Source organism: Vipera ursinii (assembly GCF_947247035.1).
Source record: "Vipera ursinii genome assembly, chromosome: 2".
Taxonomy (NCBI): domain Eukaryota; kingdom Metazoa; phylum Chordata; class Lepidosauria; order Squamata; family Viperidae; genus Vipera; species Vipera ursinii.
Genome location: NC_139513.1, coordinates 147,885,011 through 147,904,209, shown reverse-complemented (window position 1 = coordinate 147,904,209; position 19,199 = coordinate 147,885,011). Strand labels below are relative to the sequence as shown.

The following is a 19,199-nucleotide window of genomic DNA, read 5'->3' as shown; positions in this document are numbered from 1 at the left end:
TCCAACTTGAAAATTCAAATCCTCCTGTTTCGCTTTGCCTGCTTCTCAAAGAAAAAATACTCACAGTCCCGTCTAAGCAGCAGATGTAGTTGTCGCATCTAGTTCCGCTCCTTTAAGGAACGAAAGCGTCCTGGGAGTGGAGAAAGCCTGGGCTCCAAGGGAGCTCACCCCATTAACCCCCAAAGTAGTTGAGGAATTCACAGGGAGCTCTACCTCTACCCAGACAGGCTCGTCTCTCCCTCTTCTCCTGAGGGGGAGACTTCGGCACCACGGGACAGCTGATTTTCGCTGTCTCCAAGCGCTCTAATGCTTCCCAAGGTCGGGCGGCTTCTGAAACGCCGCCATTCAGCGTGGCAGCACTACCGGAAGTCCAAGAACCCAAATTTTGATCATGTCATTGTAGGGATGCTTGCAGTCGTCACAAGTGTAACGACTAGTCATAAGTCAGGTTTTCAGTGCAGTTGTAAGTGAATGGTTGTTAAATGGTTGTAAGTGAAGGGCTAGCTGTACTCATTGCAGCGCATGTTAACTCTGGACAAAAGTAAACTAGTTCTTTCAGTTTAAGGCTTAAACTTTTAATTTAGATTGTAGTTTAAATAAATGTCCATGCCTTGTTGATCATGATTTTAAAATTCACTTTAATGATTCATTGCATACATTATATTGGCTGTAGGGTTTCTGTCCTGTTTATTGTCTTTGCTTCTGTAAATTCTAGATCCGTGTTTATCCTATGTTTGTTTTTACAATTTTTAAGAATAAAAGGGATCATTTAATATCTCAAGCAAAACAACATTTTAAAAAACAGAAATGATTTAATGCTGTTTGGAGGCAGAGACTCTACTGTTTCTAACGCTGCCATGTATAAAATGGTGACATTTTATAAAAGCAGTACATTTAAATACATAGGAAGGTAAGTAAAATGCACATATATTCTTGCTCTGCTAACCCTTTACAACAGCATCAATCATTTTTCTTTCTTTCTGCTCCTCTTCAGGATGAGAACGGCTACTGAAACATATACCAGATACCCGTGAGAAAGCACTGAGATGAAGCCAGAATTAATAATCACTAGGAAGTTACAATTTCCTGAATGCTACCAATTGTGAATTGCAAAATTTTAAGCTACTAGCTGGCAGCAAAGAGATTGAGTAGTCTGTAGCTATTTGCTGCTACTTAGTAATGTTGGATTTTGGAGTCCACATCTGATAGTCTTAGGCTTTCCTTGTTTTTTTGCAGAAGGCAGTGAAGAAATTAAAGCATTACATTTGATTTAATTTTAGAATACACCCACAATTACAGAAATAGATAACAATGGGGGAGGGGGGAAAGTACTGTTACATCTTCACAACGTGTTTGTAAAATGGTTTAATAGCATCAAACACACCATGCTAGTGGCAGCTACTCATGAGTCCCTGTGCATGCTTGGAGAAGTCTAGCTTCCAAGCCATTTCAACAGTAGTGTATGATGATTGGAAGTAAGGTGGTGTCTGCTTCTGAATCACATACGTAACTCTTCCAATCTGTATTGTACAGCTAAGCACAACTTTGACACATGATCTAAAGATCTCTGCCAAGCCTCTCAATTTCATCAAGGAAGAAATCCAGGTCATCTCTGGTGACTGCTGGATTGGTGACCACCTGGCGGAAAAAGTTCACCTTTTTACCAAGTGGCTGATAGCCCACCATCATGGAACCTTTCTTCATCATCCGCTCTTTAATAAGTGGAGCTACCTATTCAAGGAAAAACAAATAAAACCTCTCAGAAACTGGTTGTATGTACAGTATACGGTATAAAATATTCCCCACCACACCTTTTATTTTCTTTTATTGACCTTGTAATACCTTGCATTGGGGTGAAGTTGGGGCAACTGAATGAAGCTGAGCATTTACTGGCCGGGTGCCCTTCCTGATGCCTAGGCGGAGTTCACAGCAGATATTTTCTCTTTGTACCCAGAGAGAGAAATATCTGTCACCAGCTATGATCGAACTCACAGCCTCCTGATTGTGGGGTGAGAGCTCCACCTCTAGGCCACCATGTTGCTCATATTCCCCCCTCCTACCCTTAATGAAATTTTGTTCACAGACAAGTTCTAAAAATGGCTTTCAAATGTGGAATCAAACCAGGTACTTGTGTGCAATTTTTTACCAATGATGGCTACTTAGGCTTCCCTCTTGATGTACATGGTAAATGTTTATATGAAAATCTGTCAAAACCATATCTCAAAGATTCATTTATTCTTCACGACCTTTCCCCATATTACCCTTGAGCCAATAAACTCCTAACCCAAGTCAAAACTTCTTAATTGTGGCTCGGGCAACACGCATTCACATTAGCCTGATAAAAAAAATCATCTTTGGAATTAATGGTAAATGATATCTCATGAACCACCATAAATAAAAACAGCAGGTAGTCCTTGACTTAATGACCACAACTGACCCCAAAATGTATGTTGCTAAGTGAGACCTTGGTTAAGTGAGTTTTGCCCCATTTTATGACTTCTCTTGCCACTGTTAAGTGAATCACTGCAGTTGATAAGTTAGTAACCTGGTTGTTAAGTGAATCCGGCTTCCCTGTTGACTTTGCTTGTCAGAAGGATCGCAAAAGAGGATCACATTGACCCCAGGACACTGCAATGGTCATAATATGACTCCATTGCCAAGCATCCAAATTCTGATCACCTGATCTTGCGGATGCTGCAAGGGTTGTAAGTGTGAAATAGGGTCCTAAGTCACTTTTTCCCCAGTGCCCTTGTAACTTTGAATGGCCACTAAGCGAATGGCTATAAGTCAAGGATTAAGGATTACCTATATCCTCAACTGACTGGAGCCAAATTGGATTTGGAATGCTAACCCCTCCTTCACGTTCCACGCTCCTCTCATCCACTCCTCTTACCCCTGATTGAGCATGCTGTGGAAACAAGGCCAGTGACCAATGGGTGCTGCTGATCCCTCCAGATTTCCTTAGTCTGCGTCCTCTTCTGACACTGGGAAACTGAGCATTACAGAAGCAGTTCCTAACCTTGGATTGCATGTGGGTTTAAGCTATAAACCCACCATAACAAGCCAGAATAGCCAAACAGCCAGCTGTTAGAGATAATTGGACTTCTAGCCCCATAACACTGATGGACATAAGGCATCATAACACAAATGGGCCACGTTTTGCCTTGTCTTTCTTTTCCGTGGGGCCCAAAGGCAGGAATTAGCCATTCCTATATCGACTGCCGCTTTATGATTAGGCAAGCAACAAATGTGCTCATGTCCATTCATCCTGAACGAGCTTTCCTCATTTCTAATGAATGCTGGATCCAGAAATGTGTGAACTCTGCTTTGCACTTATTTTACAACCCAGGAGCCTCCAGAGGGATTTTCCTGCTCTCATTTCCTATTCCAAAGAGGCCAAAACTTACCTTCTCCAGTTTCACCCAGTAATCAGTGCGGCCTTCCTGCCCTTGCAGACTGGGAGGTACATACCAAAAACAGAGATTGATGAATTCTGGCTGAAAAAGAAAAAAAGAAAAGAAAAGAAATAAGAAACCCTAAAAGGGAAGCATGTGAAATGATGTTTCTTCTCTGTAACCTTTGTGCAGTAGGAAGCAACTTTCTTTTTTTTTAAAATAAATCTTTATTTACATTTCGTGTTAAAAACACACCATACACCGACAAAGACCAAAAAAAAACATTTACAATATACCAAAAAAAAAGAAATTGAAAAATTGAAAACCATTTCAAAAATTTCACATTATATCTACTTCTAAACTAACAATTATATTCCACTCATTAAGTCTCTTATAACCATCCAACTCCAAAGCTTATTCATTAACAAAGACTATATCACTTCATTTTTGACCAACCTCCAAGCCACCCTCATTTCTTTAATCTTTTATCCATCCAAATATACCATTTATTCCATGATAGAAATGCTGGTGTCTCTTCTTTACCCTTCAACTTCTTGGTCAATGTGTCTGCTTCTGCACAATCAAGTATTCTCCTAATTATAACTTCATCTGGCGGGGTATGATTTGAAGTCCAAAATTGAGCATACCCCATCCTTGCCGCCGTTAAGATATGTAAAACCAAATACCATATATCCTTCTTAATATTTCCAGGCCTGGAGCCAAGCAGATACGTCTCTGGTTTAAGATCAACTAAACACCCTGTGATTTCCTCTATCCATTTTTGGATCCTCATCCAATATCTAACCACTTCCGGACATGTCCACCATAAGTGATAGTATGTGCCAATCCCTTTACCATACTTCCAACAATCGGCCGACAATCCGGGGAACATTTTGGAAAGTCTAGCCGGAGGGAGATGCCATCTATAAAGCATTTTGTATATGTTCTCCTTATATGACGTGGAAACCACCAGCCTCATATTAGTCCACCAAATCTCTTCCCATTTCTCAAGTGGAAGTGCATAACCAAAATTCTTCCCCCAGGCAATCATCGCATCTTTTACCACCTCCTCCCCTACTACCCTAGTTAGCAGCAATTTATAACACTTTTAGATATCATCCCTTTCTCCAGACCCAGCAGAATCTTATCTAATTCCTGCAGATTCAGATAAATACCCCTTCCTTCCTTATCCTTCTTATACCTTGACTGGATCTGCAGGTAGGCCCACCACTCCAATTGAAACCCTTGTTGAGCCAGATCTTGTCGTGTTTTGGGTTCTCCCCTGCTATCTAAAAGTTCTTTGTAAGTTGGTCTTCTTCCCTTCTTGAGTAGGGTCGGATGGGTCAAGGCTTTCAAAGTTGATAACCAACACGAAATTTGCGCATAGTACTTAGCCCTTGTCTTTGTTCTGAACCAGCCCTCTTCCGGCCTTGTAGTAAGGCAAACCCCTATTCAAACAGAAGAGACTGGAGAGCGTCCAAGGCTGAAAAGCGTTTGCCAAGATTTAATAGTCAATTAACAGAACAAGAAACAAAAACACAGGAACTTGACTCCTCAAGCGGAAGGGTTGCTTTCAGCAACCAGCCCCTCCCCAAACACTCCTTTTATCTAGAGTTCAGGGCGTGGTCTCCCTGTGCCTCCTCCCGAGGAGTCCCACAGCCTTTCTTTGTTTGTTCCTGCTCGACTGCCTCCTGCGTCGGGCGTCCTTGAACAGGGCCAGCTGTGGGTCATCATCCTCCGCACTATCGGGCTCACGCAGCTGAGAAGAGGTCCCCGGCTGAGGGCTCTGCAAAGCCTCCAAGCCATCATCAGCCGGTTCGTCTTCCACACCCTCTTCCTCCCCCTCATCTGAGTCATCCGATACATCTGAACCGGCTGCCGGACCCACCGGCTGGCCCTGAGTCATAACACTATCCCGCACCGCAGGGCCCTTCCCCCGGGGCTGCCGATCCGGATGCGGTCGGGATGGGAATTGATCGTGAAACGCTGTCACCAACGCAGGGGCATGAACGGCGGTCGCGTCTTCCCATGTGAAGTCCTCCGGCCCATACCCTTTCCACTCGATCAGGTACTGGAAGCGACCTTTCAGCCAGCGGGAATCCCGGATGCTGGCGACCTCATACTCGGGGGTGCTGCCTCCATCACGAGGTCCTGATGGGGGAGGTTCCGCTTGGCGAAGTGGACAAGCCGGTTGTTCGGGGACCAACAAGGACCGATGGAAGACGGGATGCACGCGCAGGGAACGTGGCAGAGTTAAACGATAGGCGACCGGATTGATGACGGCCTCGACTGGGAACGGTCCAAGGTAACGGTGGTCCAGCTTCCTCACCGGCCGAGTGGATGGTAGGTTCCTGGTGGACAGCCAGACCCGATCCCCCACCGATAGTGGAGGCGTATCCCTTCTCGACCGATCGGCGAACCTCTTGTAGTCGGCCTTGGCCTTCTCCAGCTGCCGTCGCACCAGCCGATGGATCGCCTGTAACTCCGCCATGAATTCGTTCGCTGCCGGCTCCGGTGAGTCCACAGGAGAAAGGGGGAAAAACCGGGGGTGATAACCCACGTTGGCCAAGAATGGTGTCATCTGCGTGGAGGTGTGCTGCGAGTTGTTAAAGGCAAACTCGGCTATGGCCAAATAGTCCACCCAATTGTCCTGCTGCAGGTTAACGTAGCAGCGCAGATACTGCTCTAAGATGCCGATGACCTTCTCGGTACCCCCGTCGGTCTGAGGATGATGCGCGGACGAGAGGCAAAACTTAATGTCCAACGCCCGCATCAACTCCTGCCAGAAACGGGCTGTAAACTGAGCCCCCCTATCAGAGACGACTCTATCAGGAAGGCCGTGCAGCCGGAACACCTGTTGGATGAACATGCGACTAGTGGCGCGAGCTGACGGTAAGCCGCGACAGGGGATGAAGTGCGCCATCTTGGTCAACATGTCCACCACCACAAACACTGTCGTGAAGCCGGAGGATGGAGGTAGATCCGTCAGAAAGTCCATGGACACAGCCCCCCAGGGTCTCTTGGGTGTTGGCAAAGGCTGCAGTAAACCAGGCGGGGCCCCTGTCGCTGACTTGGCCTGCCTGCATGGAACGCAGGAGGTGACATAAGACTGGACATCGTGTCGGACTCGGGGCCACCAGAAGGTACGGGTGACCAGGTTCAGAGTCTTGAACAGACCAAAATGCCCCGCAGCCGGGTTATCATGACACTGGCTGAGGACGAGTCCCCTGAGTGGCCCTCCTGGAACATAGAGCCGGTCACGATAATACAGGAGTCCATCCGTGACCGACCAAGGCGAATCTGGCCCCACCTCTTCCTTCCGCTGAGCCACCCACGCCTCCTGCTGCTGCGCCTCCCGGATCCGAGCCCGTATATCCTCCGGCTCCCGCACCGCAGCAAAAAACTCGACGGGGATCACTGTCCTGGGCGGAAGCTTGTCTTCCACTCTGGTGTACTCGGGCTTCCTGGACAGAGCATCCGCTCTCTGGTTGTGCCCGCTTGGTATGTACCGCACCCGGAAGTCAAACCTCGCAAAGAAGAGGGACCACCAGATCTGGCGTTGGTTCAAATTCCGAGCGGTCTGCAGGCTTTCCAGATTCTTGTGGTCCGTCCGGACCTCGATTTGATGCCGCGCCCCCTCCAGATGATGCCTCCAAGCCTCGAACGCCGCTTTGATGGCCAGCAGCTCCTTCTCCCAGATGGTATAGTTGCGCTCCGAGGGATTCAATTTCCGAGAGTGATACGCGCAAGGGAAAAGGGTACCGCTGGGCGTCGCTGCCTGGAGTAACACGGCCCCAATGGCAATGTCGGAGGCGTCCGCCTCCACGACAAACGGCCGTTGCGGGTCAGGATGCTTCAAGATGGGCTCCTTCATGAAGGCGTCCTTCAAAGCTTGGAACGCCTGTTGTTCGGGGGCGTTCCACTGGAACCGAGTCTTCTTCTGCAGGAGCCGGGTAAGGGGGGCTGTCAAGGCAGCAAAGCCAGGGATGAATGTTCGATAGTAGTTGGCAAATCCAAGAAGTCGCTGAACATCCTTCACGCGACGCGGGGGTTGCCAACTCTGCAACGACTCAACTTTACTCGGTTCCATGGCGATGCCCTCAGGAGAAATGCGGTGACCCAAGAAATCGATGGTCACCTGGTAGAACTGGCACTTCTCCAACTTGGCAAACAGCCGATGTTTCCGGAGGCACTGCAGGACCTGACGGAGATGCTGATGATGCGCTTCACGCGACGGGGAGTAAATCAGGATGTCGTCCAGGTAAATCACGACAAACTGGTCCAACAGATCTCGAAAGATGTCGTTCATAAAATGCTGAAACACAGCGGGGGCGTTGGTCAGGCCAAACGGCATCACCGTGTACTCGAAATGTCCATAGCGAGTACCAAACGCCGTCTTCCACTCATCACCCGGCCGAACCCTGACGAGGTTGTAAGCTCCACGCAGGTCCAGTTTCGTGAAGATCTTAGCCTCCCGGAGTCGGTCCAAGAGCTCGGGGATGAGGGGCAGCGGGTAGCGGTTACGCACCGTGATGGCGTTGAGTTTCCGGTAGTCACAGCAAAGCCGTAACTCGCCCGACTTCTTTTTGACGAAAAGCACAGGCGCAGACACTGGCGAGGACGAGGGCCGGATGAAACCACGAGCCAAATTCTTTGTCAGGAAGTCCCGCAATGCAGCCAACTCGGGCTCCGACATGGAGTACAATCGCCCTACTGGGAGAGGCGCATCAGGGACTAGATCAATGGAGCAGTCGTAGGGCCTGTGCGGGGGTAATTGGTCCGCCTCTGACTCACTGAACACGTCAGCAAAGTCGGACAGTTCGGGAGGCAAGGAAACCCCTGGGGAACCCTCCACCTGGCCGGCACAGATATGGCGGGTGTGGTCCACGCACTGCAAGCTTGGGAAGGTAACCAAGTTCTGAGACCAATAGATCTGTGGATCATGCGCCCGGAGCCACGCCAGTCCCAAGACCACGGGGAAGTGCAGATCCGAAGTGATGTAGAACTGGATGGCCTCCACATGGGAACTGATGGCCATACAGACTGGTTGCGTGGCGGCCGTAATAGGCCCGGACAGGAGCACTCGACCATCGATGGTCTCCACTAGCATGGGCGGATCCACCGGACACTGGGGAACAGCCCATTTGGCCATGAAGGCCGAGTCCATAAAGTTAGTGGTAGCCCCAGAGTCAATTAAGGCATGGACCGGAATCCCCTCTGGCTTGCCAGGAAGGATCAGTCGTGCCTCCAAAATCAAATGCCGTGGAGGTTCACAGGCACCGTCGGAACGGCGTCGCTCGGCGTGGTCGTTGTGGGTCGCCCGATCTATCACACCGTCTAGATCGGGCTCGGGCCGTTTCCCGACAGCAAAGCAGGGGACTTTCTCGGGGCCGGCTTGGTCACTGATGCCCGCTGACGCTTCTTCGGGCAAGAAGCAGCCAAATGTCCAGGGTCCCCACAGTAAAAACACAACCCCCCCGATCGTCGTCTGTCCATTTCCGTCACCGATAGACGGGACCTGGCGGCACCCAGCTCCATTGGCTCCTCCCTCTGGACTGGGGGCTCATGCTCAACAGGAGCGGCAGGGGTCTGTGGGGTGGCACGGCGACTCTTTCGCTGCTGCAGCCGGGCATCGATCCGCAGACAAAGATGGATCAGCCCATTCAGGTCTGAGGGAATGTCCACGCGGGCCAGCTCATCCAACATCTCCTCCGACAAGCCATCCTGGAAGGCATCCACGAGCGCAGCCTCATTCCAGGCGGAATCCTGGCTAAGCAGCCGGAAATCGCTGATATAGGCCTGTAGGGGGCGCTGACCCTGCCTCAAAGCTTTCAGGCGTCGGGTGGCGGTCTGCGCCTTAATTGGGTCCTCGTACATGAGGCGCATATGGTCACAAAACCCCCCAAAGTTATCCAACAAAGGGCTAGGTTGTGCCAGCAAAGGCGTGCCCCAACGAGCTGCATCTCCCGACAGACGGCTTAACACGAATCCCACCTTATCCCGGTCAGTGGGGAAATCAGCTGCTCTCACGCTGATAAAAAGCTGGCATTGTCCCAGGAAGGCAGGAAACAGTTCTGGATTGCCAGCAAATTTATCCGGCATAGCTATCTGACATTTCCTCCTGGGTGGGGGTGCAGCATGTACCTGAGCTTGCAGTTGAGCCACCTGAGCTGCCAGCAAAGTGAGTTGCTGGGTGAGCTGGGCATTCTCGGCAAGAAGCTGCTCCATCGTAGTAGTAAGGGGTGGGAGGCTGAAAGCAAACTGTTCTGAACCAGCCCTCTTCCGGCCTTGTAGTAAGGCAAACCCCTATTCAAACAGAAGAGACTGGAGAGCGTCCAAGGCTGAAAAGCGTTTGCCAAGATTTAATAGTCAATTAACAGAACAAGAAACAAAAACACAGGAACTTGACTCCTCAAGCGGAAGGGTTGCTTTCAGCAACCAGCCCCTCCCCAAACACTCCTTTTATCTAGAGTTCAGGGCGTGGTCTCCCTGTGCCTCCTCCCGAGGAGTCCCACAGCCTTTCTTTGTTTGTTCCTGCTCGACTGCCTCCTGCGTCGGGCGTCCTTGAACAGGGCCAGCTGTGGGTCATCATCCTCCGCACTATCGGGCTCACGCAGCTGAGAAGAGGTCCCCGGCTGAGGGCTCTGCAAAGCCTCCAAGCCATCATCAGCCGGTTCGTCTTCCACACCCTCCTCCTCCCCCTCATCTGAGTCATCCGATACATCTGAACCGGCTGCCGGACCCACCGGCTGGCCCTGAGTCATAACAGTCTTATCCCAATTTCAAATCAGTATATCCCTTATGTAGTGGCGAGTAAACTGTTTGCTTGGAGGAGTACCTTCCCGCCAAAGAACTGCATGCCATCCCTGCAGCAAATCAAATCCTTCCAAACTCAACAATCGATTATTCCTTAAACTTATCCATTCCTTGCCCCAAACTAAGAGGGCAGCCTGATAGTAAAGTTCCCAGTTCGGTAGGCCAAGGCCCCCTCTTTCCTTAATTTCTTGCATCATTTTTTTCCCAATCCTGGGCCGTTTCCCCTGCCATACGAATCTAGAAACTACCCCCTCTAACTCTTTTAAAAATTTCAGTGAAAGTTTAACTGGTGCTGTCTGAAAAAGAAAATTCCATTGGTAAGGGGGAGTAGAGTGAGGAGTAGATGGATGATGAAGGATACGGTTTTTGTACAAAAAATTAAACAAGAGATGAGTCTGTTTTTTTTAGAAAATAGGACGGAAGGGATGCCCCTACGAATAGTTTTGGATACAGCTAAAGCTTATTTGAGAGGCTTGATAATAAAACAGATGGCAGTTAAACGTAGAAAGTAGGAGGAAAGTAGGAGGGAAATTGTTGAGCAACTTACTAAGGCAGAGAAGGCTCTCCAGGTAAACCCACAAAAAGTGTACGGGAAGGAGCAGGTGGATTTTTGGAGGCATAAACTCAGCCTTGTGGACCAAGAGAAAATAGCACGTCAAATTAGGGTGGCGAGGCAGAACTATTTTGAATATGCCAATAAACCAGGGAGATGGCTTAGCTATAGAATAAGGAAAGAGAAGGAAAGTAGAAGAATTGAGCAGTTAGAGGATAAGAGGGGGACACTGATAGGGGATAAAGAAGGGATAGAAAAGATAGCGATTGAGTTTTTTACAGAATTATATCAGGAAGAAAAGGTTCCTGAGGAGAGGATTAAACAATACCTGACAGAGTCAGACCTTCCCAAGTTATTTCCTAATGAGAAAGAGGCCTTAGATCAGGAGATAACAATAGCAGAAATTGAAAAAGCGGTCAGACAAACAGAAATGTCAAAAAACTCCAGGCACTGACGGAATTCCTGCAGAATTGTATAAGGTATTAGTGGAAGCGTTGGGAAAACATATGAAAGATTTATTTAATGAAATTTTGGATGAGGCTATAGTCCCGCAAACTTGGTTGGAGGCAAATATTAGTTTGATTCCTAAGGATGATTTCCCTTCGAAGCATATTAAAAATTATAGGCCAATATCCCTTCTTAATTCAGACTATAAAATATTTGCAACAATAATTGCAGATAGATTAAAAATTTACTTAAACCAATTCATACATACAGACCAGAATGGGTTCCTTCCCACTAGACAAATAAAAGATAATCACAGAATTATATTAAATGTTCTGGAGTATTATGAAAGCCGACCAGATAAACAATTAGCTTTAATATTTATCGATGCTCTAAAAGCATTTGATAGGGTTAATTGGGATTTCCTGATGTGTCAGTTGGAACATATGGAGTTTGGGGCTAAATTCTGTAATATGATTAAAGCAATCTATTTTAGCAGGAAGCGAGATTGTTGATAAATAGGAATTTAATTGACAAATTTGATATCTGTAAGGGCACTAGGCAGGGTTGTCCACTCTCCCCACTCTTATTTATCCTAACCTTAGAACCTCTATTGAGAATAATAAGGAAAGATGAGGAGATTACTGGGCTTCAGATAAGAGACCAAATTTATAAACTGCAGGCGTTTGCAGATGATATGGTCTTCGTTTTGGAAAACCCTCTGGAATCCAGCACGGAATTACTAAAAAGGATTGAGGAATTTGGAAACGTGGCTGGTCTACAAGTAAATAAAGATAAGACAAATATATTGACAAAAAATCTTTCAAATAGAAGTAAACAGATGTTAGAGGACACTACAGGGTTTAAAATCATGAAGAAGGTGAAATATTTAGGAATCTGGTTGACGGGAAGATGTTCAAGTATTAGGGAGGATAATTATTCTAAATTACTGATACAAACAAAAATGGACCTGGGAAAATGGGGTAGGATACAGTTGTCATTATTAGGAAGGGTAGCCACGGTGAAATCTTATGTTTTGCCGAAATGGAATTTTCTTTTTCAGAAGCAACTTTCTTATGGCAGTGATACACTGTCAGTAAAGAAACTGGAATGAAGGTAAAGGTAAATGTTCCCCCGCACATGTGTGCTAGTCGTTTCCAACTCTAGGGGCCGGTGCTCATCTCCGTTTCAAAGCCGAAGAGCCAGCGTTTGTCTGAGGATGTCTTCCGTGGTCATGTGGCCGGCATGACTAGATGCCAAAGGTGCACGGAACACTGTTACCTTCCCACCGTAGTGGTCCCTATTTTTCTACTTGCATTTTTACGTGCTTTCGAACTGCTAGGTTGGCAGAAGCTGGGAAGAGTAACAGGCGCTCACTCTGTTACGCAGCACTCAGGATTCGACCCACCAAACTGCCGACCTTCTGATCGACAAGCTCAGTGTCCTAACCCACTGAGCCACCGCGTCCCTTAGTGATACACTGTCAGTAAAGAAACTGGAATACAGAACCATAAAATGGTTTATTTGGTTTTAATCTAGCCTGATGTATGAACCCAACCATTGTTTGTAATTCATAGTTGATGTCACCTATGTCAACTTACGATCTCCATGCAAATATCCTAGCTCTCTCCCCTCCCCCCACCACTTTGAAGGGACCCAAAGCTCCTCAAGATTGCATTACTGGGAGGCAGAGCCAGCTGTCAAATGGAATGGCTGTGTTGAGACGCCGCTCCGAATGAGCGTGCCGATCTCACAGCTGTTTCTCTGTTCCTGGTGGGTTTTTTAAAAGCCCCAGATCTCTCGGAGGGAGATTAGAAGCAGAGGCGACCAGCTGAGCAGCTCAGGACGGCGGTTCGAGCTGCAGAAAGCAGGAAAGCCTAGGAGAGAGCCGGGTGAAGGAGACAGCCCATTATGGCGGCCGTGAAGAAATGACAGCTGTCAAAAATAGCGGTGAGCTAGCGGGACAGCAATTCATCTAACTTGGCAGAAGATACACTCAGCGAACTCTTGTAAGTGTTCCGGATGGTAAAATCTTTCCGAAGAATTTCACAGCAGAGAAGATAAGAGGAGAGGCCCCAGAGCGAAAGGGGAATTCATCTCCCCTGTCAGATAACGGTGAGAAGGAGACGGGGGAAAAAGAGATCTGACCTTAAAGCAACAGGCTGTAAGGACTGGAGATCATGTGTGGTTTCTCTTTCTGGCTCTTGCAGTAAAGCCAAGAAAGAGTTTAACAAAAAACAAAATAAACTTGAAGAGTGACAATGCGGACTGAGCTGAGAGAGCGGACATCTTGAAGAAAAACTAACGACCAATTAGCATCAAAGGAGGGAAGAGTGATACTCATAACTTAAGAAGTGAACTATTTGTTTCAAAAAGTTTCTAAAACAAAAGGGATAAATGGTAATTGTTTTGAGAATTTAGACCAATAAGAATTAATTGAATATAATCTATGGTATGATTGATTTGGAGGAGACTAATTAGGAACAAAAAGCTGAATGTTTAAGGAGGGAGAGAAAATCTATTTCTCCCCTTGTTGTATATAATAATATTCATAACTGAACTGACTGTGAAATCTGGTTTTTATTGTTAAAGAATTGAATAATATTGGTTATATTATTGTTACATGTTTCTATATAGAAAAGTTAGGACTGTTTGGAATATAGATATTTGAAATTGATTAATAATGATTATTATGTTTTAGTGTAATAGGTGTAATAGGTTGGATATTGTGTTAGCAACAAAATCTAGCATTGTTAAGATAGTGATTATAACCTTGGAAGAACGATAAACTTTCCAGGTGTGGTGGAGGGAAAGACAAAGATTGTTTATAAGTGGGAGGGTTGGCTGACGTCATTTAGAAAGATGACAAGCATTCCAAATCTCATGAGAGTTGGGACTGGAAGAAGGCAGATGACCCAAGCCTCATCAGCAGAATTAAGCCCAGCAGGGCAAAGATCTATAGAGGAGATGATGCCGCGGAAGAGAGCAAGCTCACTTAAAGACATACAAGCAATATTACAAGAGATTATGTTGAGAAATCATGAGGATTTAAAAAGAGAAATAGGTGAAATAAGGAATGATACTGGAGAACTCAAAGAGAGGATGGGAGCAATGGATGAAAAATTTGAATGTTTTCACAACAGCAAATATTGAAAAATGAACAGAAATTATTAGAAATGGAGGATAGAATGAATAAGGAGGAAAGAAGAGTAGATGAAATGAATGAAAAACTTTTGCAAGCAAATAAAGTTAGAAAAAAACCATTATACTGCTTGAAACTGAGAAAGCAGACCACTATTTACGTTTCCAAAACATGAAGGAAGAGAAGGGGGAGGACCTCCCAGAAATGATGATGGACTTGCTAGCAAGGGCCCTAGGGACAGGGAAAGATGAGATGGCAAATGAGATTGATGAAATATATAGATTCACACAAATTATGCGAGAAGAAATTACTTACCCAAGAAGGTACATATCAGATTTGTGAAGAAATCAGTTAGGGATGAGATTTTGCACAGAACAAGGGACGATCCAATAGAATATAGAGGTAAACAACTAATTGTCCTCAAAAAGTCCCTAGGAGGGTAAGAGATCTGAGAAGGCCCTACCAACATATTACATCAAAATTAATAAGACAAAACATTAATTTTAGGTGGCTGATACTGGAAGGGATTGTGGTGACCTGGCAAGAAAAGAGATATAGGTTAGATTCGATTGATAAAGCAGAAGAGTTTTTCCAGCAGCATCTAGGCAATGAAGATGAACTAGAAGAAAGAGAGTTAAGAGAAGGGAACAATGCAGAGAGATATAATAGAAAGATACAGGAATCACAAGACAAAGAACAGGAAACAGAGAGAAGAGAAAAAATGAGAATGCACCATGACAACAATGATGAGTGTAGACACAAAGAAGTTAACGAAGATAGACCGACAAGGGCAACAAGATCAAAACAGAGGCAGTAATATAGAAATATTAACAGTATTATCATTAAATGTGAATGTATTTTAACTTTTAATTTTCCCTGTAAACCGCCCTGAGTCCTACGGGAATAGGGCGGTATATAAATTTAAATAAATAAATAAAAATAAATAAATAAATAAACTCCCCAGCTAAGAGAAATATAATTTTGAATAAGCTCAGTAAGAAAAATTCAGATATAACAATTCTACAAGAAACACATATAAAGACTCAAGATCAGGATTTATTAAACTACCCTAAGTTAGGAATTAAATTTGTATCGCTTTCACAGCAGAAGAAAGGAGGAATTGTGATATACGCTAAAGAAAGAATCCCAGCAAGACAAATTTATCGAGATGAGGAAGGTAGAATATTGATTATTGAAATTTCCTTGAACAAAAAAAAGGTCGCCCTGGTAGGAATTTATGCCCCCAATGAAAAACGAAGACAATTTTATAAGAAATTGCACAAGGTTATTGCTGATATGGATTATGAGAATATTTGTATAATTGGTGATTTTAATGCAATTACAGACAGAGAATTAGATTATAAAAGTGAGGAAGTTAGGAAACGAACCAGGAGAATATTATCCGGTACTTTTTTTAAAATGGTGGAGGAATTAAAGATTCAAGATAGTTGGAGGGAGAGAAATTTGAATGAAAAGCAATTTACATACTATTCAGGCGGCATCAATCGTGGTCTAGAATTGATATGGTCTGGACAACGAAAGAATTAAATTCAGATATTGATGATATAATAATAGATATTAATACTTGGGCAATCATAATCCCATTGTAATTAAATGGAAAGAACAGAAGACAACAACAAGGAGGTGGACTCTTAAAAAGGCAATCCTAATCCAAACAGAATTTAAACATAAGATGGAGGAACAAATGCAGACATTCTTCCAGATAAACAAGAAAGAGGAGACTAGCACTCAAAATTTATGGGATACGGCCAAAGCAGTTATGAGAGGAACTGCAATTGTGTATATGGCCAATGAATATAAAAAGAAAAGGCAATATCGAAAAAGTTTAGAGGATGAACATAAAAAATTAGAGTTAGAACTACAAAAAAACCCATAATGTAATTTAAAACAACAGTTGGATTTAAATAAGCATAAATTGAATATTATAGAAAAGGGAGAATTGGTACAAAAAATAAAAAGCATTAGACAAAAAAATTTTGAGCAGGCAAATAAACCTGGGAGATGGCTGGCCTATAGGTTGAAAAAACAAAAAGATAATAGATGGATTAGTAAATTACATAGTCAAGCAGGGGAGATAGTACATCAAAATGATGGGAAAAAATGGGTGACATATGAATTCTATAAAAATCTTTATAAAGAGGAGGAAATGATCACTGAGGAAAGAATATCACAATATCTTATGAAAGCAGACCTACCGAAGGTTTCAGAAGAATTTCAAAATATATTAAATAAAGATATAACAGTTCAGGAAATTATGGAAGCAAAAAAGTAATAAAACACCTGGCCCTGATGGACTACCATCCAAAATATATAAAAACTTCCAAGAACTTTTGGTCCCAACACTATTGTATTTATTTAATGAGGTACTAAACACAGCAAAAATTCCAAACTCATGGAAAGAAGCAATCATCTCACTAATCCCTAAAGAAAACTCTGGTTTGACCTGTATTAAAAATTATAGACCCATTTCTTTACTGAACACGGATTATAAGATTTCACGACTATAATGGCAGAAAGATTAAAAAAAATATTTAGCGGAATTTATTCATACTGACCAAAACGGCTTCTTGCCTAAAAGACAAATAAGATATAACGTCAGGATCATACTAGACATCTTAGAATACTATGAATTTCATAGCGAAAAACAAGTGGCATTAATTTTTTTCGATGCTCAGAAAGCCTTTGATAATGTCAAATGGAATTTTATGTTGACTCAACTCAAACAGATGGAATTCGGAGAAAAATTTATAAATATGTTTAAAGCAATCTATTCCAAGCAAGAGGCAAAAGTAATCATAAACGGAGAATTAACAAATAGCACTCAAATACAAAAAGGTACGAGACAAGGCTGTCCACTATCTCCTTTATTATTCATTCTTTATTTATTTATTTTATTTATTAATTTAATTTATATACCGCCCTTCTCCCGAAGGACTCAGGGCGGTGAACAGGGCAATACATAAAAACTAGATACAAAAATTAAAAATTATTAAAACGTGATTAAACAATGCCCATAATAAATTAATACAGATTAAAATTGAAGTTCATTTATAAAAATCCCACCCCGTCCCATCAGGCCAGGCCAGCTTGTTTAAAGAGATGGGTTTTAAGATCGCGCCGGAAGGAGCGGAGATCGGGCGCCATCCGGAGCTCGACCGGAAGATGGTTCCATAAATCCGGTGCACCAACAGAGAACGCCCTCCCCCTGGGGGCCACCAGTCAGCATTCTTTGACCGGTGGCACCCTGAGGAGGCCCTCTCTGTGGGAGCGTACTGGGCAGAGGGAAGTTGACGCCGGCTGCAGGTGCTCCCCAAGGTATTCTGGACCCATGCCATGAAGGGCTTTGTAGGTCATTACCAACACCTTGAACCTCACCCGGAAGACAACTGGTAACCAATGCAGCTCGCGGAGCAAAGGTGTGACATGGGAGTATCGGGAAACTCCCAATACAACTCTCGCGGCTGCATTCTGTACCAGTTGGAGCCTCTGAGTGGTCTTCAAGGGTAGCCCCATGTAGAGAGCGTTGCAGTAGTCAAGACGAGAGGTCACAAGCGCATGAGTGACCGTACGTAAGGCATCCCGGTCTAGATAGAAGTACTCACAAGTACTCACAAGAATAATCCAAAAAGATAAAAGGATTAAAGGATTAGAAATCAGAAAAGAGACATTTAAATTACAGGCTTATGCGGATGATTTAGTTTTCATCCTGGAAGACCCTTTAGAATCTGGAAAAAGATTATTACAGGTGCTGGAAAATTATGGAGATGTTGCGGGATTAAAAATTAACAAAGAAAAAACTAAAATGCTTGTTAAAAATATGTCCAACTTACAAGGACTGAGTTATTAGAAAAAATTGACATCCAGACATCTAAAAGAGTAAAGTATTTGGGGATCCAACTATCAGCAAGATGTACTATACTTAAAAGAGAAAATTATGATAAGTTAATGGACCAAATTATAGTAGACCTAGATAGATGGAAAAACTTGCAGCTCTCTTTTATGGGAAGAATAGTGACGATCAAGATGAATATACTGCCCAAATTACTCTTTTTATTCCAATGTGTACCAATTAAATTAGGTAAGGATTTTTTTGAAAATTTAAATAGAGTTGCATCTAAATTTATCTGGCAAGGTAAAAAACCGAGAATCAAGTTAAAATTATTACAGGATGCAAAGGAAAGAGGAGGGCTCGGCCTCCCAGATTGGGAAAAATATTATCAAGCAGCAATAGCGGTATGGATAAAGGATTGGATACATTTAAGGAATAGAAGACTACTCGCCTTAGAAGGTCATGACATGCAAATTGGGTGGCATGCTATAATGTGGGATGGAAAATACAGGGCTCATCAGTATTTTCAGAATCATCATATTAGACGGGCACTATTAGATGTGTGGATAAAAATTAAAAAAAATTAACTATATAGAAATTCCCAATTGGCTATCTATATTAGAGATTTTTATGCACCCCAAATTTATAAATCTAGGAAGTGTAATTACATATAAAGATCTCTTAGATGAAAATGGAGACCTGAAAACAAGAAAAAGATTATCAGAAGATGGTGTAGAGTTGGAATGGTGGGCATACTTATAAATACAGTCACAATACAGAAAATAATAATAATAATAATAATAATAATAATAATAATAATAATAATAATAATAATAATAAGAAGAAGAAGAAGAAGAAGAAGAAGAAGAAGAAGAAGAAGAAGAAGAAGAAGAAGAAGAAGAAGAAGAAGAAGAAGTAGTTGTTGGAAGGGACCTTGGAGGTCATCTAGTCCAACCCCCTGCTCAGGCAGGAAACCCTATACCATTTCAGACAAATGGC

The 19,199-nt window shown here is 43.9% G+C and overlaps 1 protein-coding gene across 3 annotated transcripts in view; it reads right to left on the bottom strand.

Annotated features, from left to right (window-relative positions):
• Positions 1–632: 632 nt before the first annotated feature.
• Positions 633–19,199, bottom strand: part of CSAD (cysteine sulfinic acid decarboxylase) — a 52,403-nt gene continuing 33,836 nt past the window's right edge. For all 3 annotated transcript variants that reach the window (XM_083355010.1, XM_083355009.1, XM_083355011.1), the window contains exons 14-15: positions 3,408–3,497; positions 633–1,731 (exon numbers count right to left, since the gene is read on the bottom strand). In XM_083355010.1, coding sequence (XP_083211136.1) covers positions 1,558–1,731; positions 3,408–3,497 — 264 coding nt within the window. In that variant the 3' untranslated portion in view covers positions 633–1,557. The remainder of the gene's footprint in view (positions 1,732–3,407; positions 3,498–19,199) is intronic.